We start from the raw sequence: 20,713 nt of genomic DNA on the forward strand, positions 1-20,713 counted from the left end.
TCAGCCTGCAGCATCAGAGCCAGTCCGGGGAGCCCCAAGTGATCAAAGTCACGGTTGAATCTGCCAGGGGGTTCACGGCAGCTCTACCTCGAGATAACACACTCCCATGTTGGCTTTTCTGCCCCAGTCAGAATGCAAATTTCATGTCTTTGTAGTGATATTTATTAATAGAGTCCATGTTTATTCAGACCAGGCACGTGGCTAGGGTCTTATATTGAAACCAATAATAAAAAGCCTGGAATTCCCATTTTCTTTCCTACCCCTGGTGCTTCTAGGGGTCTTCTTATCCCAGTCCTATTTGATCCACCAACACACAGGGGTCAGGGAAGAGGCAGGCAACCTAATCTAACAAGGTGAGGGAGACAGCACATCTGCCCTCCAGGTACAGGGAGCTTTTATAAAAGGTAACAACGTATGTAAAATTTCCCCCCAAATTACAATTCTCAGAGAGAGAGAGTTAGGAAAATAAATTTAGAGAAAAGAGTGGCAGATGGGATAGATGGATTCAATTAAAGCAAAGAACATCAAACAATTCCAGGGATGCCTCATTTTAATGGAACATGTCATTTTCTCCTCATCGCCTCCAGGTAACTCCCAACATCGGTCTAGGTAGGAAGTAGGGTGCGCACACAGCGCCTCAACCCCAGCAGGAGTTTAATATCCTCAAATGAGAGAGTTAATATTCCCTCCTCTCTTCTTTTCAATAATGTGGTGAAACAGCACATGAATCACACTAAGCGAATGCTGGCTCCGTATTTGATGCACATTTCCCCAGAACCAGGTGTTATTCAAATTAAATAGGTATTTTCCATTGTCATCTCCATTGAACTGATTTCTTTATTTGGTCTATGGGAGAGTCTCCTTTTTAATTAAACCAACCGCTGTCATTTTTCTAAGAAAGATAATAAAACAATAAAAATATTTACACCCCTTTTATCTTCCTAAACATTAATCATGCGGGAAGAAGGTGTTACCCCTTTGCTAGACAGTTTTATCACATAGACATTATACTAACGTGCTTTAAATTACTGTTTTGCAGGTCAGTTTATTCCTATTAAGGATGTATAAGATTCTTGTTGTCACTAATAATATTTGTGACTATTTACTACCAGAGGAATTCAAGTCTGCAATAAATTTGCCATATACATAGTTGGTATATAAGTATAGACATGCATATAATAATATATATGCACCATGCTGACCCCAATACTACTCCCAACTGACCTCAATTTTAATCTAAAGTCAAGTGTAAAAATCTAGTAGTTGGATGAGCAATGCCTTCTTCATTCTCTGGCTCCCAGCGGTGTAATTTAATTGACAGCCATGTTATCCATAGTTACGAAGTCATAGGTGGGTTATAGTTTCACAAAGATGGTATTATTATCTCCATAGTCAGAGAAACTGTGGAAGGCTTAGAGTAGAAACTACAATTATACCTCATAACTCTAACTGCAATAACGTATACGTGTTCTATCAGTTAAACATGGCAATGGTATCCAAAGTCTTGTTTTGTAGAGAGGCCAAATCACTTTTAGATTCCAGCCCATACTTTACTATGTTGTAAACTAAAATCCCCCCAGCTAGAAGGGAATAATGTTTGGGCTGTCATAGCATTTTCAGGGTGCTGGGCAGAAATAACTTGAGAAACTCAGCTGGGGTAGTAAACTAATGTTAAAATAGTGAACCATGGCTTTGTTTCTTCTGCACCTTAGATGCCCTTACTTTCCCTGATGATAAACAAGCTTTGATTTTTCTTGAGTGACTTAAAGTGGCTCCCAGGAGAGGAGACAGAATTTTCTGGAAGCTCAAGTCACTGACTCCCAGCCCCTGGGCTTGAGTCCCTTCATCACTGTACCCTCCACGTACCTCAAGGAGCGTAGGGTTGTAACAGCCACCAGTGTGGTGGCATCGCTGTCACTAAAGACTTTTTCCCAACAGTTACATCATGACCTTGTCGTTGGCGAACTCTCTATAAAGTAGTGATTGAGTTTAAATAGCAGAAACTTGAGTACCCAAAGGATAAAGATAAATTACCATACTCAGCATGTAGAAGATACTAGTGTAAACCAGTTGCACAAAGCTGGCCAAAAATTTCGAGAAGGATGATACACAATTCACAGGAGGCTCAAAAGAGGAACAAGGGAACATTGCTCAGATTCCTCCTTTGTTAAACATATTTTTCTAGTAAGTTTTTTGTTAACCCATCACTTTACACCCAAACCATTCTGTATTAGTTATCTATTGCCATGTAACAAGTTACTTAACAACTTAAAATGACAAGCGTTAATGATCTCACAGTTTATGTGGATCGGGAATACAGGCTTGACTTAGCTGGGAACCTCTGCCTCAAGGTCTTTCACAACTGTGGGCCAGGGCTGTGGTCTCATCTCAAGGCTCGACTGGAGAAGGACACGCCTGTAAACTCTCGTGGCTGTTGACAGGAGTCAGCACCTCACGGGGTACTGAACAAAGAGCCTCACTTCCCCATGGCATGTTGGCCAGAGACCTCCCTCAGTTCCTTGCCACATGTACCTCTCCAAAGGACAGCTCACAACCGCAAGCTGTGGCCTTCCCTTAGAGCAGGCCAGTGAGAGGAAGAGTGAGCAAGACAGAAGCCACAGTCTTTTTGGAACCTAACCTCAGAAGGAACATCACTTTGCCACATTCTATTTGTTAGAAGCAAGTCACTAGGTCCAGCCCACAGAGGAGGGGAGGGAATCACACAAGGGCATGCACACCAGGATGTGGGGGTCATTGGGGTCATCTTAGAGGCTGCCTACCACCCTTGCATGCACAATGAGGAATAAACACCAAAATGGAAGGAAAATTGGAAAGCCGTAGGGGAAGAGGAAAATGTTCTATGATCTAATTACTTCTACCTCGGAGCTCTCTCTCTCCCTTTCCCCAAATCCAGTCATACAACGTACTCTCTGATGAGGCCCTTCTTCACAGTGTCTCTCATACCTGTCTCCTCCTCTCCACCTGCATGGGACCATCAAAGTTCAGGCCTTCCTTTCTTCACATCATGAATAGTGCAGCACTACTTTTCTAACCAGCTTCCATAGTCCAGTACATCCTGGACACCAAGGCCAAAGTAATCTTTCCAAGTCACACTTTCTACTTAGCCCTTTGGTGGCTCCCCAGTGTCAGACAAAACCCAAATTCTTTAGGCGGCCATAAGGCACCTTCCATAATTTGACCCAGGCCTGACTACAAACTCATCACTCCCAAACCCAAATAATAACCCACCATCCCAGGTAAACCACACTCAACACCCAAACACACCACACTTCTGCTCAGCTTGAAGCCTCTGCTGACACCATTACTCCCCCTTCCCTTGGCAAGACCAATCTTCACCTTACCATTATAAATCCCCCCCCCCATTTCCAAGATGCAGAGCAGAGTCATTTCCTCTGTGTGTAATCTTCTCTGTGACACATTTTCTGATCACTCCAAACTAGATTCCAGTTCCTCCCACAGACAGGCACAGATCTGAGAGACCACACCATTCACTGCCCCGGCCAGTCACTGGGTACATGTCTTATTTTTCCAGGGAGCTGATAAGTTTCACACCTTCCTTCTTCCACAGAGACCATCAGACTGCATCTCTACCAGAGCTGGGCTGGGTCTCATTTGTCTTTCTCTGCTGGGGATGGTAGTCCGTGACAGGCAATGTTTGTTGAAAAGATGGATGGATGGATGGAAATGTCAAGCATAGTGTCTGGCATATGATGAGGTCAATAAGTAATAAATATTCGCTACCACCACCAATCCTTAAAATGAGAATCTCCACTCAGTGGCACCTTAGCCATTTAGTGGTTCCTATGTAGGAACCCTTCCAAAGAGAGCAAAGGCACATGAAATTTATCTGGGTCTGACCCAAAATAAGCCCATTCACACAAACATCACAACAAGATCAATTCACAGCTCCTCTTTCATCGCCCATCCTAAACCTGGCTTTGAGGTACAGGATGCCAAGTGCAGGAGCATAAGATGACGGGCACAGCAGACGTCAGTACAAAGCAACTTCAAATCCATGCGCTTCAGCCATGGGGCAGAAACAGAGGTTGTAAGAACTAAAAGGGTGCTGGGGGAAATGAGGGAAATTTATCGATTGTGGGGCAGTGTCCGTATATTTTAGGTAATTCCTAGTAAATTAAATGATTTTTTTAAGAGAGAGATACCGGAAGACCTTCTAAGGCCTTTGCTGCCAACCCCTAGGGAGAGGGGGGAAATCTCAATTAAAGCCTCAAATGTCCAAAATCCAGAGAAAATTTAACGCTTCCTTTCTAGCTGGCCAAAGCAGTTAAGCCTGAAGTGAATTCTCCCAGGAATCAGATTCCTGGCCGTAGGTTGCACGCGCTCATCCGGGCCATCCTCATCTCACAGTGGGGACCGCTGGAAACGGCTCCAGGGGCTTGGCCCGCTAAGCAGCATCTTCCGACAGTGGGTGAGTCCGCTCTCCCACTATCGTGATCCTGGAGCAAAGTCTACGCAGTGGTTCTCTGAGAGCAGGAGACACGCGTCGCGCGGAGAATCTGGGGGGGGACCCCGGCCCTGAGTTTTGAGCTTTGAACGCCCCGCCGTCTGATGGGAAGGCAGCTCCTCTCGCCCCAAACTCACCTGCTTTTTAGAACCACTTCCATCTACCCACTGGTCTCAGCTCCCAAAGGCATCCGCAGGGTGCAGGAATCCTCCACGGCCCAAGGTCCACCGTGAAAGAGAAGACAGGGTGGAGGGAGAGGTGGCTGGGAGGAGAGGTCACCAGGGTCCCCTCCCTGGCTTGGGGTGGTCGTCGGGGAGGGGGGCTGCTCGGCCCCTCCCCACTAAGCGGCGGGGATCCTCGCGGGGGCGCCTCACCGTGGGCGACAGGGACCGGCGAGGAAAGGACGCGCTGGCGGGGCTGCGTGCAAAAACTTTCCGTCCTCGAGCGCAACTCTGCGGGGAAGACCATCCTTCCCACGGCCCCAAGTCGCGCCTTTCTCAGGCCATCCCGACCCCTGCCCGCACGCCCAGCCCCTGCGACCCCGGCTCGCGGGTGCCGGCGGTGGCCACGGCGCCGTAGCATCCCAGGGCCGGGCGCTGCAGCCTCGGGTCCCGGCGCGCGGCCCCGCCCCCGGCGGCGGGCGTGCGGGCGCCGGGCGTGCGGGCGCCGGGCCTCGGGGCGTCTCTCTGGTGCCCCTGGCGGCGGCGGAGGACGCCGAGAGCCGAGCCGAGCCGGGCCGGGCGCTGAACGCCGGCTCCTCCTCCTCGCTCTCTCCTCCTCCTCTGCCTCCCTCCCTCCCTCCCTCCCCCTTTCAGAACACTCAATGTCGGAACGTTCCGAAGATGACGTCGGAGCGTTCTCGAATCCCGTGTCTCTCGGCTGCTGCTGCCGAAGGAACAGGGAAAAAGCAACAAGAAGGAAGAGCAATGGCGACACTGGATCGCAAAGTGCCCAGTCCGGAGGCGTTTCTGGGCAAACCCTGGTCCTCCTGGATCGACGCCGCCAAATTACACTGCTCCGACAGTAAGAACCCCACCGCCTCCTCCTCCTTTTATTACCCTGTAACCTTTCCATTCACCTAGAGCCACTGGGAAAAAGTGTGTGTGTGGAGAGAGAGTGGACCCCGGTGTCCTCCATGCTTCTCCCTCTCTCTAAATAAATACACACAGAGACAGATCATCAATGCACAGAGAGAGGCCCTGCTGCCAGGGCTGTCTGTCTGTCTGTCTGTGCCCGCTCCCCGTGGCAGCCCGCGGGGTGGGCTTTCACAGCCCCACGGTGTATCCGTTCAAAAGGCTACTCTGTTGCTGCTTGCATAGTTTTTTTGGTACCTATCTGGGCCAGGTAGATGGAAATACGGACTTGGGAGAAAATGTTGCATTGTCAATTTTTGAAAGATTTTCATATCCAGTATTTATATCGATCTGTTTGGAAATAAACACTCTCCCTCCCCCCCCCCTTGACTTTGGCTCCCCCCCCCCTTTTTTCTCTTTTTGTCCTTATTTTCTTTTTTCCTTTTCTTTTTCATCTGCAGATGTAGATTTAGAAGAGGCTGGAAAAGAGGGTGGAAAAAGCAGGGAGGTTATGAGGCTTAATAAAGAAGGTAAGTGGAGCTACTGGCATCTTAGTGTTAGCATGTGTGGCAGAATCTTCACAGGATTTCGACTATAATGTGAATTGTTCTGCTGGGTACAGAGTGACTAAGGCTTGTCAAAAATTGAGCACGCCCAGGTGACTACTGCTTCGTGTTAACTTCTTTCAAAGTATAAATACAACTGGGGGGTAGAGGCGGGGAGGTTGTTGACGGCAGAAGTTTCCTGCACTTCAGCTGGAGTCCACATTTGGACCTTCTGGTGCATATCTGCCATTCGCCTTTGGAGCATCATTGCCAAATGGTGCGGGGTGGAAATCACTGAAATGAGGAGCGGGGCTCTCTTCCCAAGCACCCCAGCCTTCCTCGTGGGTAAATACACAACAATTTAATGAACCCGATGTGGTCAATCATCCCAGCAGCTACTTCTCCACTCTCCCCTGAAAGCCATGGTACGTGGCAAACCTTCGCAGCAAGTTACGTTTGGCACACTTTGTGTTTGGTCACAGATTGTTATGTGGTGAGCAGGGTTAGGGGCATCTGTGTGTGCAGCCCCCAGCAGGTCACCCATCTCTGCTTCCCCAGCGTGGAATGGAAATACAGTACCTGAAATGGGACACAGTGAGTAGCTAGGTCATCCCAGACGGAGGCAGGCGAGTGAAGCCACAGCGTACTGGAACTGGGCATCAAACACACATGGTCGTCATAAATAAATCATAGCCTATTCGCGTTTGCAAGCCTGCCATATGTAACTCTGACCTGTGGGCTTCACGTGGAGCAACTCCAGAGGCCACTTTCTGCTGAACAAATGGATGGGTTCATTTGAATTGTGATTTACTAACTGGTGTCTTGTAAACGTGGTTGGCTGAAATTGGGGGTGGGAGGAGGTGCAGGGGGGCAGAAGAGGTTGGCAGGAAGTGTTGAAAGAGTTCAGCCATAACTAGGCCATAGGAGCCTGGCTCATCCAAAATGAATGGAGAAAAGGCCATTAGACACAAAAGAACGGTCTCCCTCATAAACCGCGGTGTCACCCTGGTAGGCAGCTGAAACCTGCTTGGAAAGATGGAACTCATTTTGTGGATCACACCTCAGACAGTCGGTTTTCTGTGCCCAATCATTTCCTGACCATCCAGTGAGAGGAGAATTTGTGCTTCAGAAAAAATGACATGGTGGTTCAAATGCATGCATATTCAAGGACAGCGCTCTAGCGTAATGTTTCTGCTAATTAAGCACTTTGATTGGGAACGAAACCTTATTCTAAAGATGTTTGCTTCTAAATATCTTAGTGTGATCTTGACATGTGTCTTTCGGGTGCACAAGGGAATGACGTCAAGTGGCCTTCTTACAAGTGGCAGCTTATTTGTGCTCAATGTCCATGTGTGTTGGCATTGGAAAGTATCACTGGAGGTTGTTTTTCTTCACAATCTCTTAACATCTTTAAAAGCTTACGGGACTCAGTTATCAGACCACTGGCAATGAAAAGGTTTCCACGAAAGAAGATGAAGTTGTGAAAACCTTTAAAGTTGAATAAAGGTCATGGTATGGCCCAGAATTGGCACCTCTCAGGCCTGCGTAATAGATTATGACTATAACACACAAAACTCATATTCTGCACCCTTCTCTGGGCTTCTGTTTCAAAAAACTCTCATTCTCAGATTCTCTTTGCCTCATGAGAAATAGATTCTTTTAAGGAAAAAAAAAATGTAAAGCTCTCCTTTCCTCAGAAGTCACAAGTGGTACATCCTGCTTATTATATCCTTTTCCTGTAAAGGTACAAAGATTTAGCTCCTAATGATATGCATTTGCATTAAGGACCCCCACTGTTCAGTGTAACATGCAATTGCTGAGTTCACCAAATAGCCATGGATGGGCTGAAATCTCTTTGTTCGTGGGCCTGGTGGAGCAGGTCTGGGTTAGCAATTCCTGAGGTCTTCCTGGCATGTGCACACAGTTTTCTTTATGGATAGTGTATACATGTATGAACTATATATCTCTTCCCCATGGTGAGGAGTTTAAAGGTTGAGCTGAGACTTGGTGTCAGGGTGTTTGGTTGCCAAAGTCCCCAGAAACACTGGTTGCCTTAGTCTTGCTGTTGGCCTTCTTGTTGGAATCATCGTGTGGGAGGTCTCAGGATGAATATGTGGTTGTGGATGTATCTCTGCAGGACAAAACGTGGCCTAGGTGTTTCTCCGTATGTGAGCATACATAGACTGACCAGGATGTCATCAATAGTAAGCAGGTCTTGAGATTTGTGCTTTAATAGCAATGAATAGATAAAGTTTAGGAATTCCAGTTAAGAAATGAAGGTATATGATCCAGATTTTGATATTTTTTTTTTATTGTGGTAAAATAAACATAACATAAAATTTTCCATTTTAACCATTTTAAAGTCTACAATTCAGTGATACTAAGTACATTCACAGTGTTGTACAACCCTCAGCACTATCCATTTCCTGAACTTTTTCATCATCTCAACCAGAAACCCTGTCTCCATTGTATAACAATTTCCCAGTCCCCCTCCCCCAGGGCCGAGCCCTGGAAACCTCTATTCTACTTTCTGTCTCTATGAAGTTGCCTATTCTAGATACTATATATTTGCAATATGTGTCCCTTTGTGTCCAACTTCTTTCACTTAGCATCATGTTTTCATTGTTCATCCGTGTGGCGGCGGGTATCAGAATTTCATTCCTTTTTACGACTGAATAATATTCCATTGTATGTACATGCCATGTTTTGTTTATCCGTCGTCTGTTGATGGACATTTGGCTTGTTTCCACCTTTTGACTATCGTGAATAATGCTGCTGTGAACATTGTGATATGATATTTTTTATAGACTAAGCTCAGGGAAAAAAATTAGGCTGGGAAAGTGAAAACATAATCATTTTACCTTCTGCCTCCATCTGGCCACAGCTTCAGAAGATACAGGAAGGACTTGCAGACTTTTGAACAACCTGATTATTGTAAGATAATTCCTTCTGCATTTCTTGAACCTTTTTCTACTTTAATTCTCCACCTATATCAGTATGAAATGTTAACTGAATGCTTTGAAATTTCTGTAGTAAAGTCTTCACATTCATGTTATTATTTTGTCCAAAGTTAGCTAAAATTACGGTCAAGAGGAATTTGGCAAATACTTTTGAACCTTGCCAGGTCATCACCTGGGTTCAGAAGGTGGTGTTAATTCCGTGCTTGTGTGTGGTCATGTGGGGTTATATTGAGGGCAGCCTGAAGCGGTGAAGGGAGCAGGAGAGAGGACTTTTAAGTCCACTTCCTAATCCCGTATATGACCTTGGGAACATCACTTCCCTTGTCTGGGCCTGTTTTCTTTCTTGTAAAGTAAGGGAGTGGATTAAAAGTCTCCTGAGGTCCCTTTGAGACCTCTGAACCTAAGTTTCTCTGTTGAATGTACCTACATTTGAGATGCAGTCATACTAGACAGGCTGTTTTTTGAAGAAACTTAAAAAAAAAAAAAAAGCAAACCCTCACATTAAAAATATCTTACACTAGTACATCCTGGGTTTATTTTCTCCTTTTGTAATCTCTTGGTGGCAAACCTCACTGCATCTCGTACACAAGCATATTGTGCTGCAAATAGTTTGTGAATGGTATGTGGCCTTTAGGACTCTGAGAAAACTGAGGGTCTTAGTCCAAAGCCCAGGGGGATGTGTTCCCCGTAGTGGAGAGGGGGTTGACCTCAGTCAGCTTGGATCCATCCAGCACTGCGATTTCCTAAGAGGAGGGGTCCCAGAAACCTGATCAGCCTAATCTAATATGTGAGCTGCCATTATGATAGAAAATTCCAAGGAAGGCCATTCATATAGCTAACCTTTTAAAATAATTTTCTCACTCCAGCTTCATAGATTTATTGGAAGACTTTTTTCAAGCTAATTGGGGAAAAGCTCTGTGATTTAGAAAGATGTCTCCCTTTTCTAATTGCCTCACCTGAACTTTTTTTTTGAAGAACGGTCAATTCATAAATCAGGACCAGGTGCGTATAGCTCGTAAGTGTCCTGGAATATACAAGTTCGGAGATAATAACAGGGTTGTTGTGAGGATTTACTGAGATAATACAAAGGGCTTAGCACAAAGTAAGCGCTTAATATGTGCCTTTGTTATTTTTTAGATGTTATTAGGATTATCATCATCATGTATTAATGAAGCTAGTTCTAGAAAATTTTATTATTATAACTAACGAGGATTTTTAACTAATCAGTGATGAACAGAAAAGATATACTCAATCAGAAATTTCATTTTTAGAGTAAACCATGTTATAATTTTATAAAGCTAAGGATTTTTTAAAAACTGATTTCTGTGCTATCCATGCTTTTAATGGAGTACAGCTGATATGTAGTCGTTGATAACTTTTATCAAGAGCTAGAGAAAAATACTTTGGCATTTTGGGGCTTATGGCTGAGAAAGGTTTACAAAGTTCTTTCTGGGGACCAGGAGGTCTAAAAAATAATTTTTAAAATAATCGATCAGTTGTTTAATCTGATCAGTGAAGATAGAAAGTCCTCAATGGATCATTGTTTGGGTCTTTTGGAAGCCTACCCTCATTACTTCGGGCATTTGTCTGTGTGTCAGTGTTCCCAGGTGTTTCGATTTGATGTAGGTAAACTTGTGGAATGCTTCCAATTTGAAAACTGTTCAGGGGTCAGTAAGATCTTGCTGTGACTGTGAGAGTTTGCTGTTCTCCTGAGATGCTGGTGGAGTCAGGCTGGACCACAGGAGGAAGCACGGAACATGGGAATGTGTTCAACTCAAGTCTAGGAGTCTTGGGTTTATGGCTGGATGGGAGCAAATTGGAGAAAAGATGGCAACTGACCTGGTAAGAATGGAGGGTTCTTAGAATCCAAGCCAGGGAAGCCAGCGACAATTGGTGGTGATTTCTAGTAAACTGTGGACAGTTCCCCTTTTTCATCATATAGACAACTCCATTATCTATGCTAATAGGTGATAGGAAGACACCAAGTCCACAGATTATATCGATAAACCTCATCTTCGCCATTCATTTCAACTTCTTTCTCCATTAAGCCTACCTTCCTCCCCTTTTGCTAACGAGCAGCAACATTTGTTCACTTTGGCGCTTCATTATCATCTCTCTTCTTTTGCCCAGTGCTTGGGATGAAAGGACATGAGAGACAGAGTGGCCTCAAGGTGGTAGGGAGGAAAGATGAAAAGGAGGAGAAGGGCTTGGAGAATGAATCAGCTTCACAGCTGCATCCAGCCGATGGAGGAGGGGGAGTGCCAGAACCAAGACGGCAAAGCCGAGGGAGGGGATTTCCAGCACCACCTAGTTTTGAAAATACAAAGCCTCTAAAATAACTATCTCTTTATATATACAAGTATTTCCATGTGCCTGGGTTCTCATGTGGAGAAAATGTGGCTCTGGCTCCTTCCAGAAGGCACGGTTACCCTGTGCTGGGTACTTATCATATGTCAGTCTACAAGAATGATGCTTTTATCTCTGGAAGATGTAGACTATTTCCCTCTCTCTCTTTCTATCTCATTTAAATGCTTCTTATTTTTTAAAAAATAATGTTCACGTGTTACAAAGTTGAGAAGGGTATGCAGTGAAAAGAAAGTCTCCCTTTTACCCTTGTCCCCAGTTGCTTGTGTATCTTTCCCAAGATAGTCTATGTGCATTCAAGTAGATACATAGATAGTTTTTCCTGCCTGCTTTCCCCACATGGCTGATAGCATCCTATAAGTATTGCCTAGTGTCTTGCCCTTTCCATTTATCTTAGGGAGTGGTCCACATCAGTTCATGAGGAGCTACTGCAGTGTCTTTTTGGTGCCTGCTTAGTGGGAGGATGGTTTAAGCCTCTGGGTGTCTTGCTTAGTTTTTAATACAACCTCCTGCTTTCTTGGCCTCCGTCGTGCATTTGAGACTGACAGTGGGACAGCACTGGGATAGGCCTGGGGGGACAGCAGTGAAAAAGCACAGCCCTTGCGTTGTGGCGCTCCCATCCTAGCAGCCAAGGCAGACATTAAAAAAGTCGTGGCGACTGTGGTGAGTGTTCTGAAAGGGAAAATTGGGGTACTGTTGGAAAGCATGACAGGGGGCCTAATTTAGGTTAGGGGATCAGTGAACGCCTCCCTAAGGAAATCTTATTTATGCCAAAACCTGGAGAATGAATGGAGGTTATCCATATGCAGGGCTGGGTGGGACGGAGTTAAAGGAAACAACATGTGTGCAGGCCCAAAGTGAGAGAATATAGAATGTTCTAGAAACTAAAAAGTCTGTTGCTGGTGTGAAGATAGCAAAGCAGAGAGTGGTCTAAAGTTTCTCAGCAGGAGCACTACTTCTTTGTGGTGGGGGACTGTCCTGTGTGTTGCAGGATGTTTAGCAGCATCCCTGGCCTCTATCACTAGATTCCAGTGGCACCTACCCCTCCCTTGAATTGAAAAAACCAAAAATGTCTCCAGACATTGCCCAAGGTCCTGGGGATGGGGTGGCGGAGTACCAAATCACCCTGCTAGAGAATCACCGGTGTAAGGTGAGGCTGGAAAGGTAAGAACACAAGAAAAATAGACGCTACAATATTCTGCTACCATCTTTCCGTGTCTTAGGCCTAAGTTCCCGGTGAGGCAGCCTTACTGAATACTTAGCAGGCAAGCGTGGAGCTGTGACTGTCCCCCGCACGGTGCGACCTTTGGGAGCATCTAAAGAGAGAAGACTCCATCCCTCCCGGAGTTCTCCCCCAAAGGTTTCCGAGACGACCCCTCCAAACCTTTGTGTCCATTCTGTAGTAAACGGTGATGGCACTGAGATTCAGGTTCTAATTCTGGGTGGCCCAGCCCTCCCTCACTGCGGGTGGAGGAGACCCCAGGGCGCCGATTCGGATAATGACGGCATTTATTGTACGGGGGTCCCTGATGTCAAAAGCGTCACGGTGAAGCATTAAGGATTTCAGTTTATATTTAAAGTCAGGCTGGAAATACAACTGGCGTTCTGTGCAGTTGATTACCCGTGGGATTTGTCTGAAATGGGGATCCACATGATGGAGAGCAAAGCGGCTGGTTTCAGGATTTCCACATTAAGGATTAGAAAATAGGAAGGGCAGAGGAGGATCGGATTCCTGAGGGCTCTGGCCCGTGTGCCAAGTGGTCTGTGGCATTATTTAGGCCTGGAAGGCCATGTTCACTCTAGCCAGTGGCTCACAGAGGCCTGCTGTCTCCGCTTCAGAAGTGATTTAGGGAAGTTAGGCAGATTTGGGTTTTGCCTGGCTTTCTGTGTATATCGTGTTTATATCCTTTGGGCTAAGCTTTCATTCATGACGCTTTGTTTCATTCATGACATCCTTTGGAAGTAGACATAAAATGGTAGCAGCAGACACAGGGAGACCCTGTCCTAATCAAATCCCTTTTATCCAAGGACCCCATCCTCTGAGGTGGCCCAGTGTTCATGTCTGGAAACTAGGATCATTTAGTGACTGCAATAGAAGTGACATCACCAAGATGGTGACATAGGTCATTCCCGACTTTGCCCCTCCTCACAAGAACAACTACCAACTATTCATGGACAAGACACCACTGGAGAAAATCCTAGAGCACAGGGGTGAGGCTGAAGCACACCCCTGCGCCACATGGAGCAAGACAGATGGCTTTAGAAGGGTCAGAGAGCAGCTACACATGACTGGGTGCCCCTCCCCCAGGCCAGCAGCACCTTGAGGAGAGGCTGCCCCTCTCCTTGCAGGGGGCCGCAGGGACATCCACACCCACCCCCCAGTGTTGTGGGTCACTTCTTGCGAGCCCCGACGCCAGTCTTGCCTCGCGGGGACCATGGGGGAATCTCCAGGGCTTGACCACTGGGAGTCCAATCGTGACCGCAGCAATCAAAGGTAGCTCTGATGGAGAGGGAGAGGGTTGGCCAGTGGGTTGACCTTTTTCCGAATTGTAGAAACTGAATGTCAAGGACTGACTTCCGTGTGTCTCTCTCTCCTAAAATTCTTGGTGCGATGTTCTGCAGAGGTTGGGCTCCCAGCTAATGCTGGTTGGCTGGCTCTCTCTTACTCTCTCCTGTGGCAGAGCTCAGATTGGCCACATCAGCCAAATGGACTTGGATTTGGACCCTGAGGCACTTGAACTAATGATGAGAGCCTAGGAAAGCACTTCCTGCCAGTGAGCTGAGGCCGAGGACCTTTACCATGCCAGGGTTAGACTTGGCTACGCAGTTGCCTCTAAGTCAAGCTGGAATTCCACTGTGGGGAAAGCTTGTGTTTTTATGTGGATGCTTTATCTTTGTACCTGTGGTTTCATAACACAATTCTGCTTGCCAATTTCAGGGATCAGGTGCTTAAAGAAAAAAGGAAACCAAGTAAATACTCTCTAGGGCAGGACAGAGTAACATCAGGAAGATAAAAGTGACGCAGTGACGGGCTCCTTGAACATAGAAGCAGTTATCAGTGTACCTGTTCTGTGACGCCAGTTGTGGTTCTCTGAACATTAACAGTTCAAGGACACCTTTGGCCGGGGGATGGTGGGAGCAGGGGAGCTCTGTGACCCTGCCGCAATACACCAATAGGTCGTGGAGTCCTGGGTTGGGGGTGGAGAGACAGGACATCCAAACTGATGACACTAACCAGGGTATGGAAGATGGTTGAGACACTTTCCTAGTTCGGTCGTATCAGACCTAGCTCTTTTTCAGAGCATAGTGGCCACAAAAAGACAAATACGATATGATTTCACTTATATGAGGTTCCTAGAGGAGTTATATTCATTGAGACAGAGAGTAGAATGGGGGTTGCCAGGCACTGGGGGAGGGGGGAAGTGGAGAATTTGTGTTTAATGGGTACAGAGTTCCAGCTGGGAAAGATGAAAAAGTTCTGGAGATAGATGGTGGTGACAGTGAACTGAACATGTAAAAATGGCTAAAACGGTAAATTTTATGTTATGTATATTTTATCACAGAAGTGCATTGGCACTGCAGACTTAGAAGCTGCATGGAGCATTATTTAAATCTGGACTCAGCCACTTAGTAGCTGTGTAGTAAGATGACTTTTCTGAGCCTCAATTTCCTCATTTTCAGAATAGGAATAATAGCAGCTCTCAGGGTTGATGTGAAAACACATGAGATACTATGTGGCATACAGTAGGTACTCAATAATGTAAGCTTCTCTTATGATGACTGTCACTTTTACCAGGCACTTGGGTCCTCTTCCTTGCCTTAGCCGAGCTGCCACTTCCAGGGGACAGACGGCATCCTTACTGCTCCAGGAGTGTGCCTTGACTCACTAGGCATCTTTGGTCAATATTTTGTCCCTCATGCTTTAAGGATGCCGGGAATAAAAACAAGAAGAGTTGGACCCATGTCCCTATGCTGTGAGTTTTCAAGGGCAAGCCAGTTTCAGTTTTCGAAAGTGTGGTCATTTGGGGGACCCTGTGTTGAAATCACCTAGGTACTTAGCGTCCCAGGCTGCAGTGACACTGAATCAGAAGCACTCAGAGTGGAAGACAAGAATGTGCATTTTAACAGGCTCCCTAGGTGGCTCTGATGTTTACTGAACTTTGGTTACAGGAAGTGGCTCTCGACCCTGCCCACCTTGGGAATCCTTTGTGAAGCTCTTTAAAGGCCGAGGCACCAGGACCACTCCCAGACACTTGGATTCTGTAGGTCCAGTTTAAGGGGTTCTGGGGAGCTGCTTATATGTTTTTTAAAATTTCTTCTTCTTCTTCTTATTTTTATTATTATTATGTGTTTTTAAAAATAACAATCCTAGCTGCTGTTTACTGGGCATTGAGTAGGTGCCAGACATAGAGCTAAATGTGCATTTTTCTCATTTAACCCTCATGACACTCTGTAAGGCAATTCCTGTATCAACCTCATTTTAGAGATTAGGAAACTGAGGCTCAGCGAGGTTAAGTGATTTACCCAAGGTGATATAGCAGGGAAGGAGAAGAGCTGGGATTTGAACCCAGAGGCAGGCTGATTCCAGAGGCAGTACTCTTAAGCACCGTGTCATAATGTTGCCCTAGGAGCAGGGCTAGGCCTAAGGTGAGGCCGGCGGGGCACCCAGAACACACATTTAAAGATGCACACACAGGCTCCTGCAAATGCAGAGCGAGGGCCTCCTTAAATGCTGCACCCTGAGCGCCTCACTCACCTCACCCAGCCCTGCCTCAAAGAGCATATTCTTTAAGCAACATGGTTATAGTTTTCTTCCCCCTCACGTGTGTAAGCCTGTGGCCTGCTGGTGGGGGCCCAGGTCTCCCCCTCAGTGAAATGCTTTCTCATCCCAAGGCCCCAGCTCTGAGGCCTCTGTGGTCAGAGCCCTGGCCTCAGGGAAATCTCAGGAGCTGACTTAAACTGTTCCTTTTTGGGAGAAGGTGTTAGCAGAGATGGTTGCCAAGCAACTCCAGGGGCATCTATCTACAGTGATGATTTCTCTTTTTTTTCCCCCTTTTGAACATCTTCTAGGCCGCTTTTTAGTTTCCCTCTTGGCAGTGGGATTGTTAGTGATTTCATGAAGGGTGTGCTCCTTTGGATGATGGAACGGAGATTCCTTTTCAATACCCTCCAGTTAGAGGTGACCTATTGATGGGCAATGCGCCTGCTAAGTGGGTGTGAAAGACCTTTGCCTTCTTCAGCCACAGAGATACCCTAGTTGTGACTGGCTCTGAGGGGCAGTGACAAAGAAGAGTCTGTGACTGGACTGGCTGAGAGAGGCACAGAATGCATCTCCCACATGAGGGTAGGGCGACGTGGTGATGTTCAGGTCCGTGACTCTGGATTTCACCTACTCCCCATTAACTAGGGTACTTAGCATTTTGTACGTGGGGACCTGGCTGATCCTCAAGGAACTGGATGAAGATCTCCCTCTCTCTCTCTCTCTCCCCCTCTCCCTCTCTCTCTCTCAGTGGTTTTAGAGACCAGGGGAGCCCTCGACATGTGTTTCCTCTTCAGCGCCGTCCCTCCTACTCAGTTCCCTCATCAGTGTGGGGTTTCAGGTGACCGTTGATGGGCCCTAGTCACTTGGTCTGCTGGCCGGTGTTTTGATCCTCCTGAAGAGGCCCAGAGCTCGTGGGCTGGAACACCTTTCCCACGTGACGGAATCTGCCGCAGACTGTCAGGAAGAAAGGGGAGCATTGGGAAAGTGAAACCGGTCACGTTTGGGTGAGGTTGGCTCCATTCGGCCCACCCACCAATGACAGCCCTGTGAGCCTCGTCCCCAGACTCCAGGCTTCTGTTCCTTGGCACTACACCCTTGACCTTGACCGTTGTGTCCTTCCTCACCGTCTTTTGCAGAAGCAGGGCAAATGGACTCAAATGAGTCCTGCCACTTTCAGAGGCTCAGACCACACACGTAATGGCAGAAGACCTTTGAAAAGAGAGATGGCTCTGTTTTGTGCAAACCCAATATAGAATAATCCAGCCTTGGACCGATTAGGGGGCTGTTTGCTTTCCAAACGAAATTATTGGGGATTTCATTAGATAGTAGACTGCCCTTGAGCTTTTTGAACACCTTATTTTCTTTTCCAAAGTTTTGGTGATGCCCACTTTTATGCCTCTCCTGCCAGCCCTTCCCAGCTCCCCACTTCCCTCCAGGGTTTGCTCTGTGGCAGCCCACCCTTCTCCTTGCTCACCCCTCTAGCATACTGCATTGGACAGCCCCTCACAGGCATGCCTACTGCACCCCCAGACCCCCCAGACCCAGTGCAAGTGCAGAGCCTTCTTTGTATCTTCCCTTAGCCAGTAGTTTGAGAAAGACCCTCCCTCCCCTCCTCCTCCCCTCCCCCTCTCCCCGTAGGAGCAGTCCTCTGCCTCTCTCCCATCCCTCCTGGCCCTGAGCCCCCATCCCAGGCTAGCCCGCCTCATAGCCAACCTAGGTTTTTATAATAGCTGCCTAATTGGCCTCCCTGTCTCCGTCTTCCCAGCATACCAATTCAAAATTAATCGCCCGAAAAGTCACATTTTATCAGGTTGTTCCTGGAGTGAAAACCCATCATCACGTCCCCATTGACCACAGTTAACGCAGTGTTCCAGGTCCCCTGTGCCTCAGTCCCTTCAAATCCTGACAGGCGATTTGCCCCTTACGAGCCCCGTGCCCGTCTTTGGTCTTTGCCTTCCTCTCGTTCTGCGGGGCCCAAGCCCCAAACCCTCTGCGGGAGCTTCCCCAGCTTCTCAGGCTGCGCAGCCCGTACCTCCTGTGGACCCCGTGCTGCTGGCCGTACCCATCATGCACTTCAGCCCCTACATCGTACACTTCCTGGCCATTCCATTGCTCACCTGATGTATTATTTTCACAACTGTGTTATAATCTTGTGGATTTAGGGGGAAGGGAGGAGGGACCACATCATCCCTTTTTCTTTCCTGAGTTATTTTCAACTAATAAGAGTGTTACAATTCAGCTAGACATCCAGTTTGGTTTTCAGGTACGTGTCTTGCGAGACCTGTATTTTTATTTATTTATTTTTTCTTTTTAATGTGGTAAAATACAAATAACACAAAATTTACCGTCTTAACCCTTTTTAAGGCTACAGTTCAGGAGTGTTAAGTACATTTACATTGTCGTGCAGCTAATCTCTAGAACTCTTTTCATCTCGTAAAACTGAAACTCTATATCCTCTAAACAACTGTACATTTATATTTTCATTTTTAAAAGCAGTCTGGAGATGACCTGTGCGTTTCTTTGATTTAGCACCTGATTTTTTGAAGTTGTTGAGATTCTAAGAACTGGCAGGCCTCCTGAAGTTTCTGTTCAGGTGACTATTTGGAGCCACGATGCAAAAAGGCCCAGTTCAGCGTAGGGTGTTGCAGCCCCAGGATCCTCCGTGAGTTCCTACATCAGTGAAAATGCAGTGCAAAAGCACTGTAGTTTGGGCCCAGCGTCACAGACACCTTTGAGCAGCCTGAAGTTTCTCGGTTCGGATTTGCTGATAAACCCAGCCCCCTGCAGCCTTGTTTCTTTTTTGCCCCACCATCTTAATGTTAAAATTAAAAATTTTTCCATGTATAAAAAAGCTGAAATAATAGTACCACGGTCATTCATATATGCACCCCTTAGAGTTAAAAATCAGTTCACATTTTATCTGATTTCTTATAAAGATATATATTTCTGTATCCTTTGAAGATCCGTTGTAGACATCATGCCACTTCACCTCTAAATATTTATCATTTTGACACATCTTGATTGTGTAACCTTGAGCTACTCACTTAAGTTCTCAGAGCCTCACCTTATATAAATATGTATGTGTGTTTTTGCTGAACCATTTGGAAGTAAGTCACAGACAGCATGACACTTCACCTCTAAATACTCCAGCATGCATCTCCTAAAAATAAAAGCATTCTCCAACATAATCATAATCATAATACCAGTATCACACTTAGAAAACTAGTGGTAATCCCCTAATAGCATCTACTATTCAGTTTGTATTCAAATACAAAAAGTTTATAGCTTCAAAAAGTTTATAGCTGCTTTTTTCTGTAGATGTTTTTTAAATATGTATCCAGGATCCCATCAATGTTCATGCATTACATTTGGTTTTTATGTCTGTTTAGCCACTTTAAATCTAGAAGAGTGCCCCCATGGATGTGTGTGTGTATATGTTTCTGTATATACATATATAAAACATTGCTGTTTAAATTGCTTCCCATTCTGATCTGTCTGATCACTTCCTCGTGGTGTCATTTACCTTCTTTTTCTGTGCCCTGTTTTCCCTCCATACTGGAAGTTAAGAGCTGAAGTCTCAGATTCAGGCTCGACGTTTTGGAAAGAATACGTCCAGGTGATTCTGAGGGCTTCGTTAAACATCTCATCAGGGGCACATGATGTCAGGGGTCCCATTATTAGGTATTGATCACTTGGAAAGGTGGTGACCACCTCTCTACTGCAAAGATATGTTTCCTTCTGCAATTAGCATGCCATTCTGTGGGTGATGCTCTGGCACCGAGTGAGAACCTTGTTCCCCAAAAAGAAATCTCTTGGAATCATCTTAGCCTCCATTGATGGTCCTTGCTGGATCAGTTATTTCTTTGGGGGTCGTGGAATGGTCATTTTCAAATTCTGTCACTCTGGGAATTTCCTGGCAGTCCAACAGTTAGGACTCCTTGCTTTCACTGCCGAGGGCGCAGGTTCAATCCCTGGTTGGGGAACTAAGACCCCGCAAGCCACGTGGTGCAGCCAAAAAAAAAAAAAAAAAAGTTCTGTCATTTTGATCTACATTTACTGGCTGGCATTCATCTACAAAGACCTCTTTCTCATCAACAGGGATGAACTATTAAGTTCCTCCTGAAAAGGCAGAGTTACATTTCCCCCTCTAATTACCAATTTTCAGAGTAAAGAGTTGAACACCCATGGTTTGAGCTAGGGAGGGCGAGGGTGAGGACTGGGCATATTTCAATAAGATGTGTGTATAGTGTGAAAACCCATAATCAATGGGAAATTCTAGATAGCTAGAGTGAGCTTTGTATGCAAAGCTCAGAAGTAAAGTATGACCACATCTTGGTTGGTAGAGTATGAGTTTAAAAACATTGAGAAACGTTTTCCCACAGGCTCGAGTGACCCTCTTCTTTAATTTGGGGAAGGAAGAAGATAATTACACTTAAAATAACCGCTCTCCCATCTTCCAGCAGGAGCCCAGCATTTAGCCTGGGTCCGGTGAACTGCTGAAGTTAATGTTTGCAGAATGAGTG

The 20,713-nt window shown here is 46.1% G+C and overlaps 1 protein-coding gene across 12 annotated transcripts in view; it reads left to right on the forward strand.

The window, feature by feature from the left end:
* Window positions 1-5,319: 5,319 nt before the first annotated feature.
* The window catches only part of ATXN7L1 (ataxin 7 like 1), a 245,838-nt gene continuing 230,444 nt past the window's right edge, over window positions 5,320-20,713 (forward strand). For all 12 annotated transcript variants that reach the window (XM_061198433.1, XM_061198432.1, XM_061198434.1 and 9 more), the window contains exons 1-2: window positions 5,320-5,509; window positions 6,021-6,089. In XM_061198433.1, coding sequence (XP_061054416.1) covers window positions 5,329-5,509; window positions 6,021-6,089 — 250 coding nt within the window. In that variant the 5' untranslated portion in view covers window positions 5,320-5,328. The remainder of the gene's footprint in view (window positions 5,510-6,020; window positions 6,090-20,713) is intronic.

This window comes from Eubalaena glacialis, chromosome 8 (assembly GCF_028564815.1).
Source record: "Eubalaena glacialis isolate mEubGla1 chromosome 8, mEubGla1.1.hap2.+ XY, whole genome shotgun sequence".
NCBI classification, from domain to species: domain Eukaryota; kingdom Metazoa; phylum Chordata; class Mammalia; order Artiodactyla; family Balaenidae; genus Eubalaena; species Eubalaena glacialis.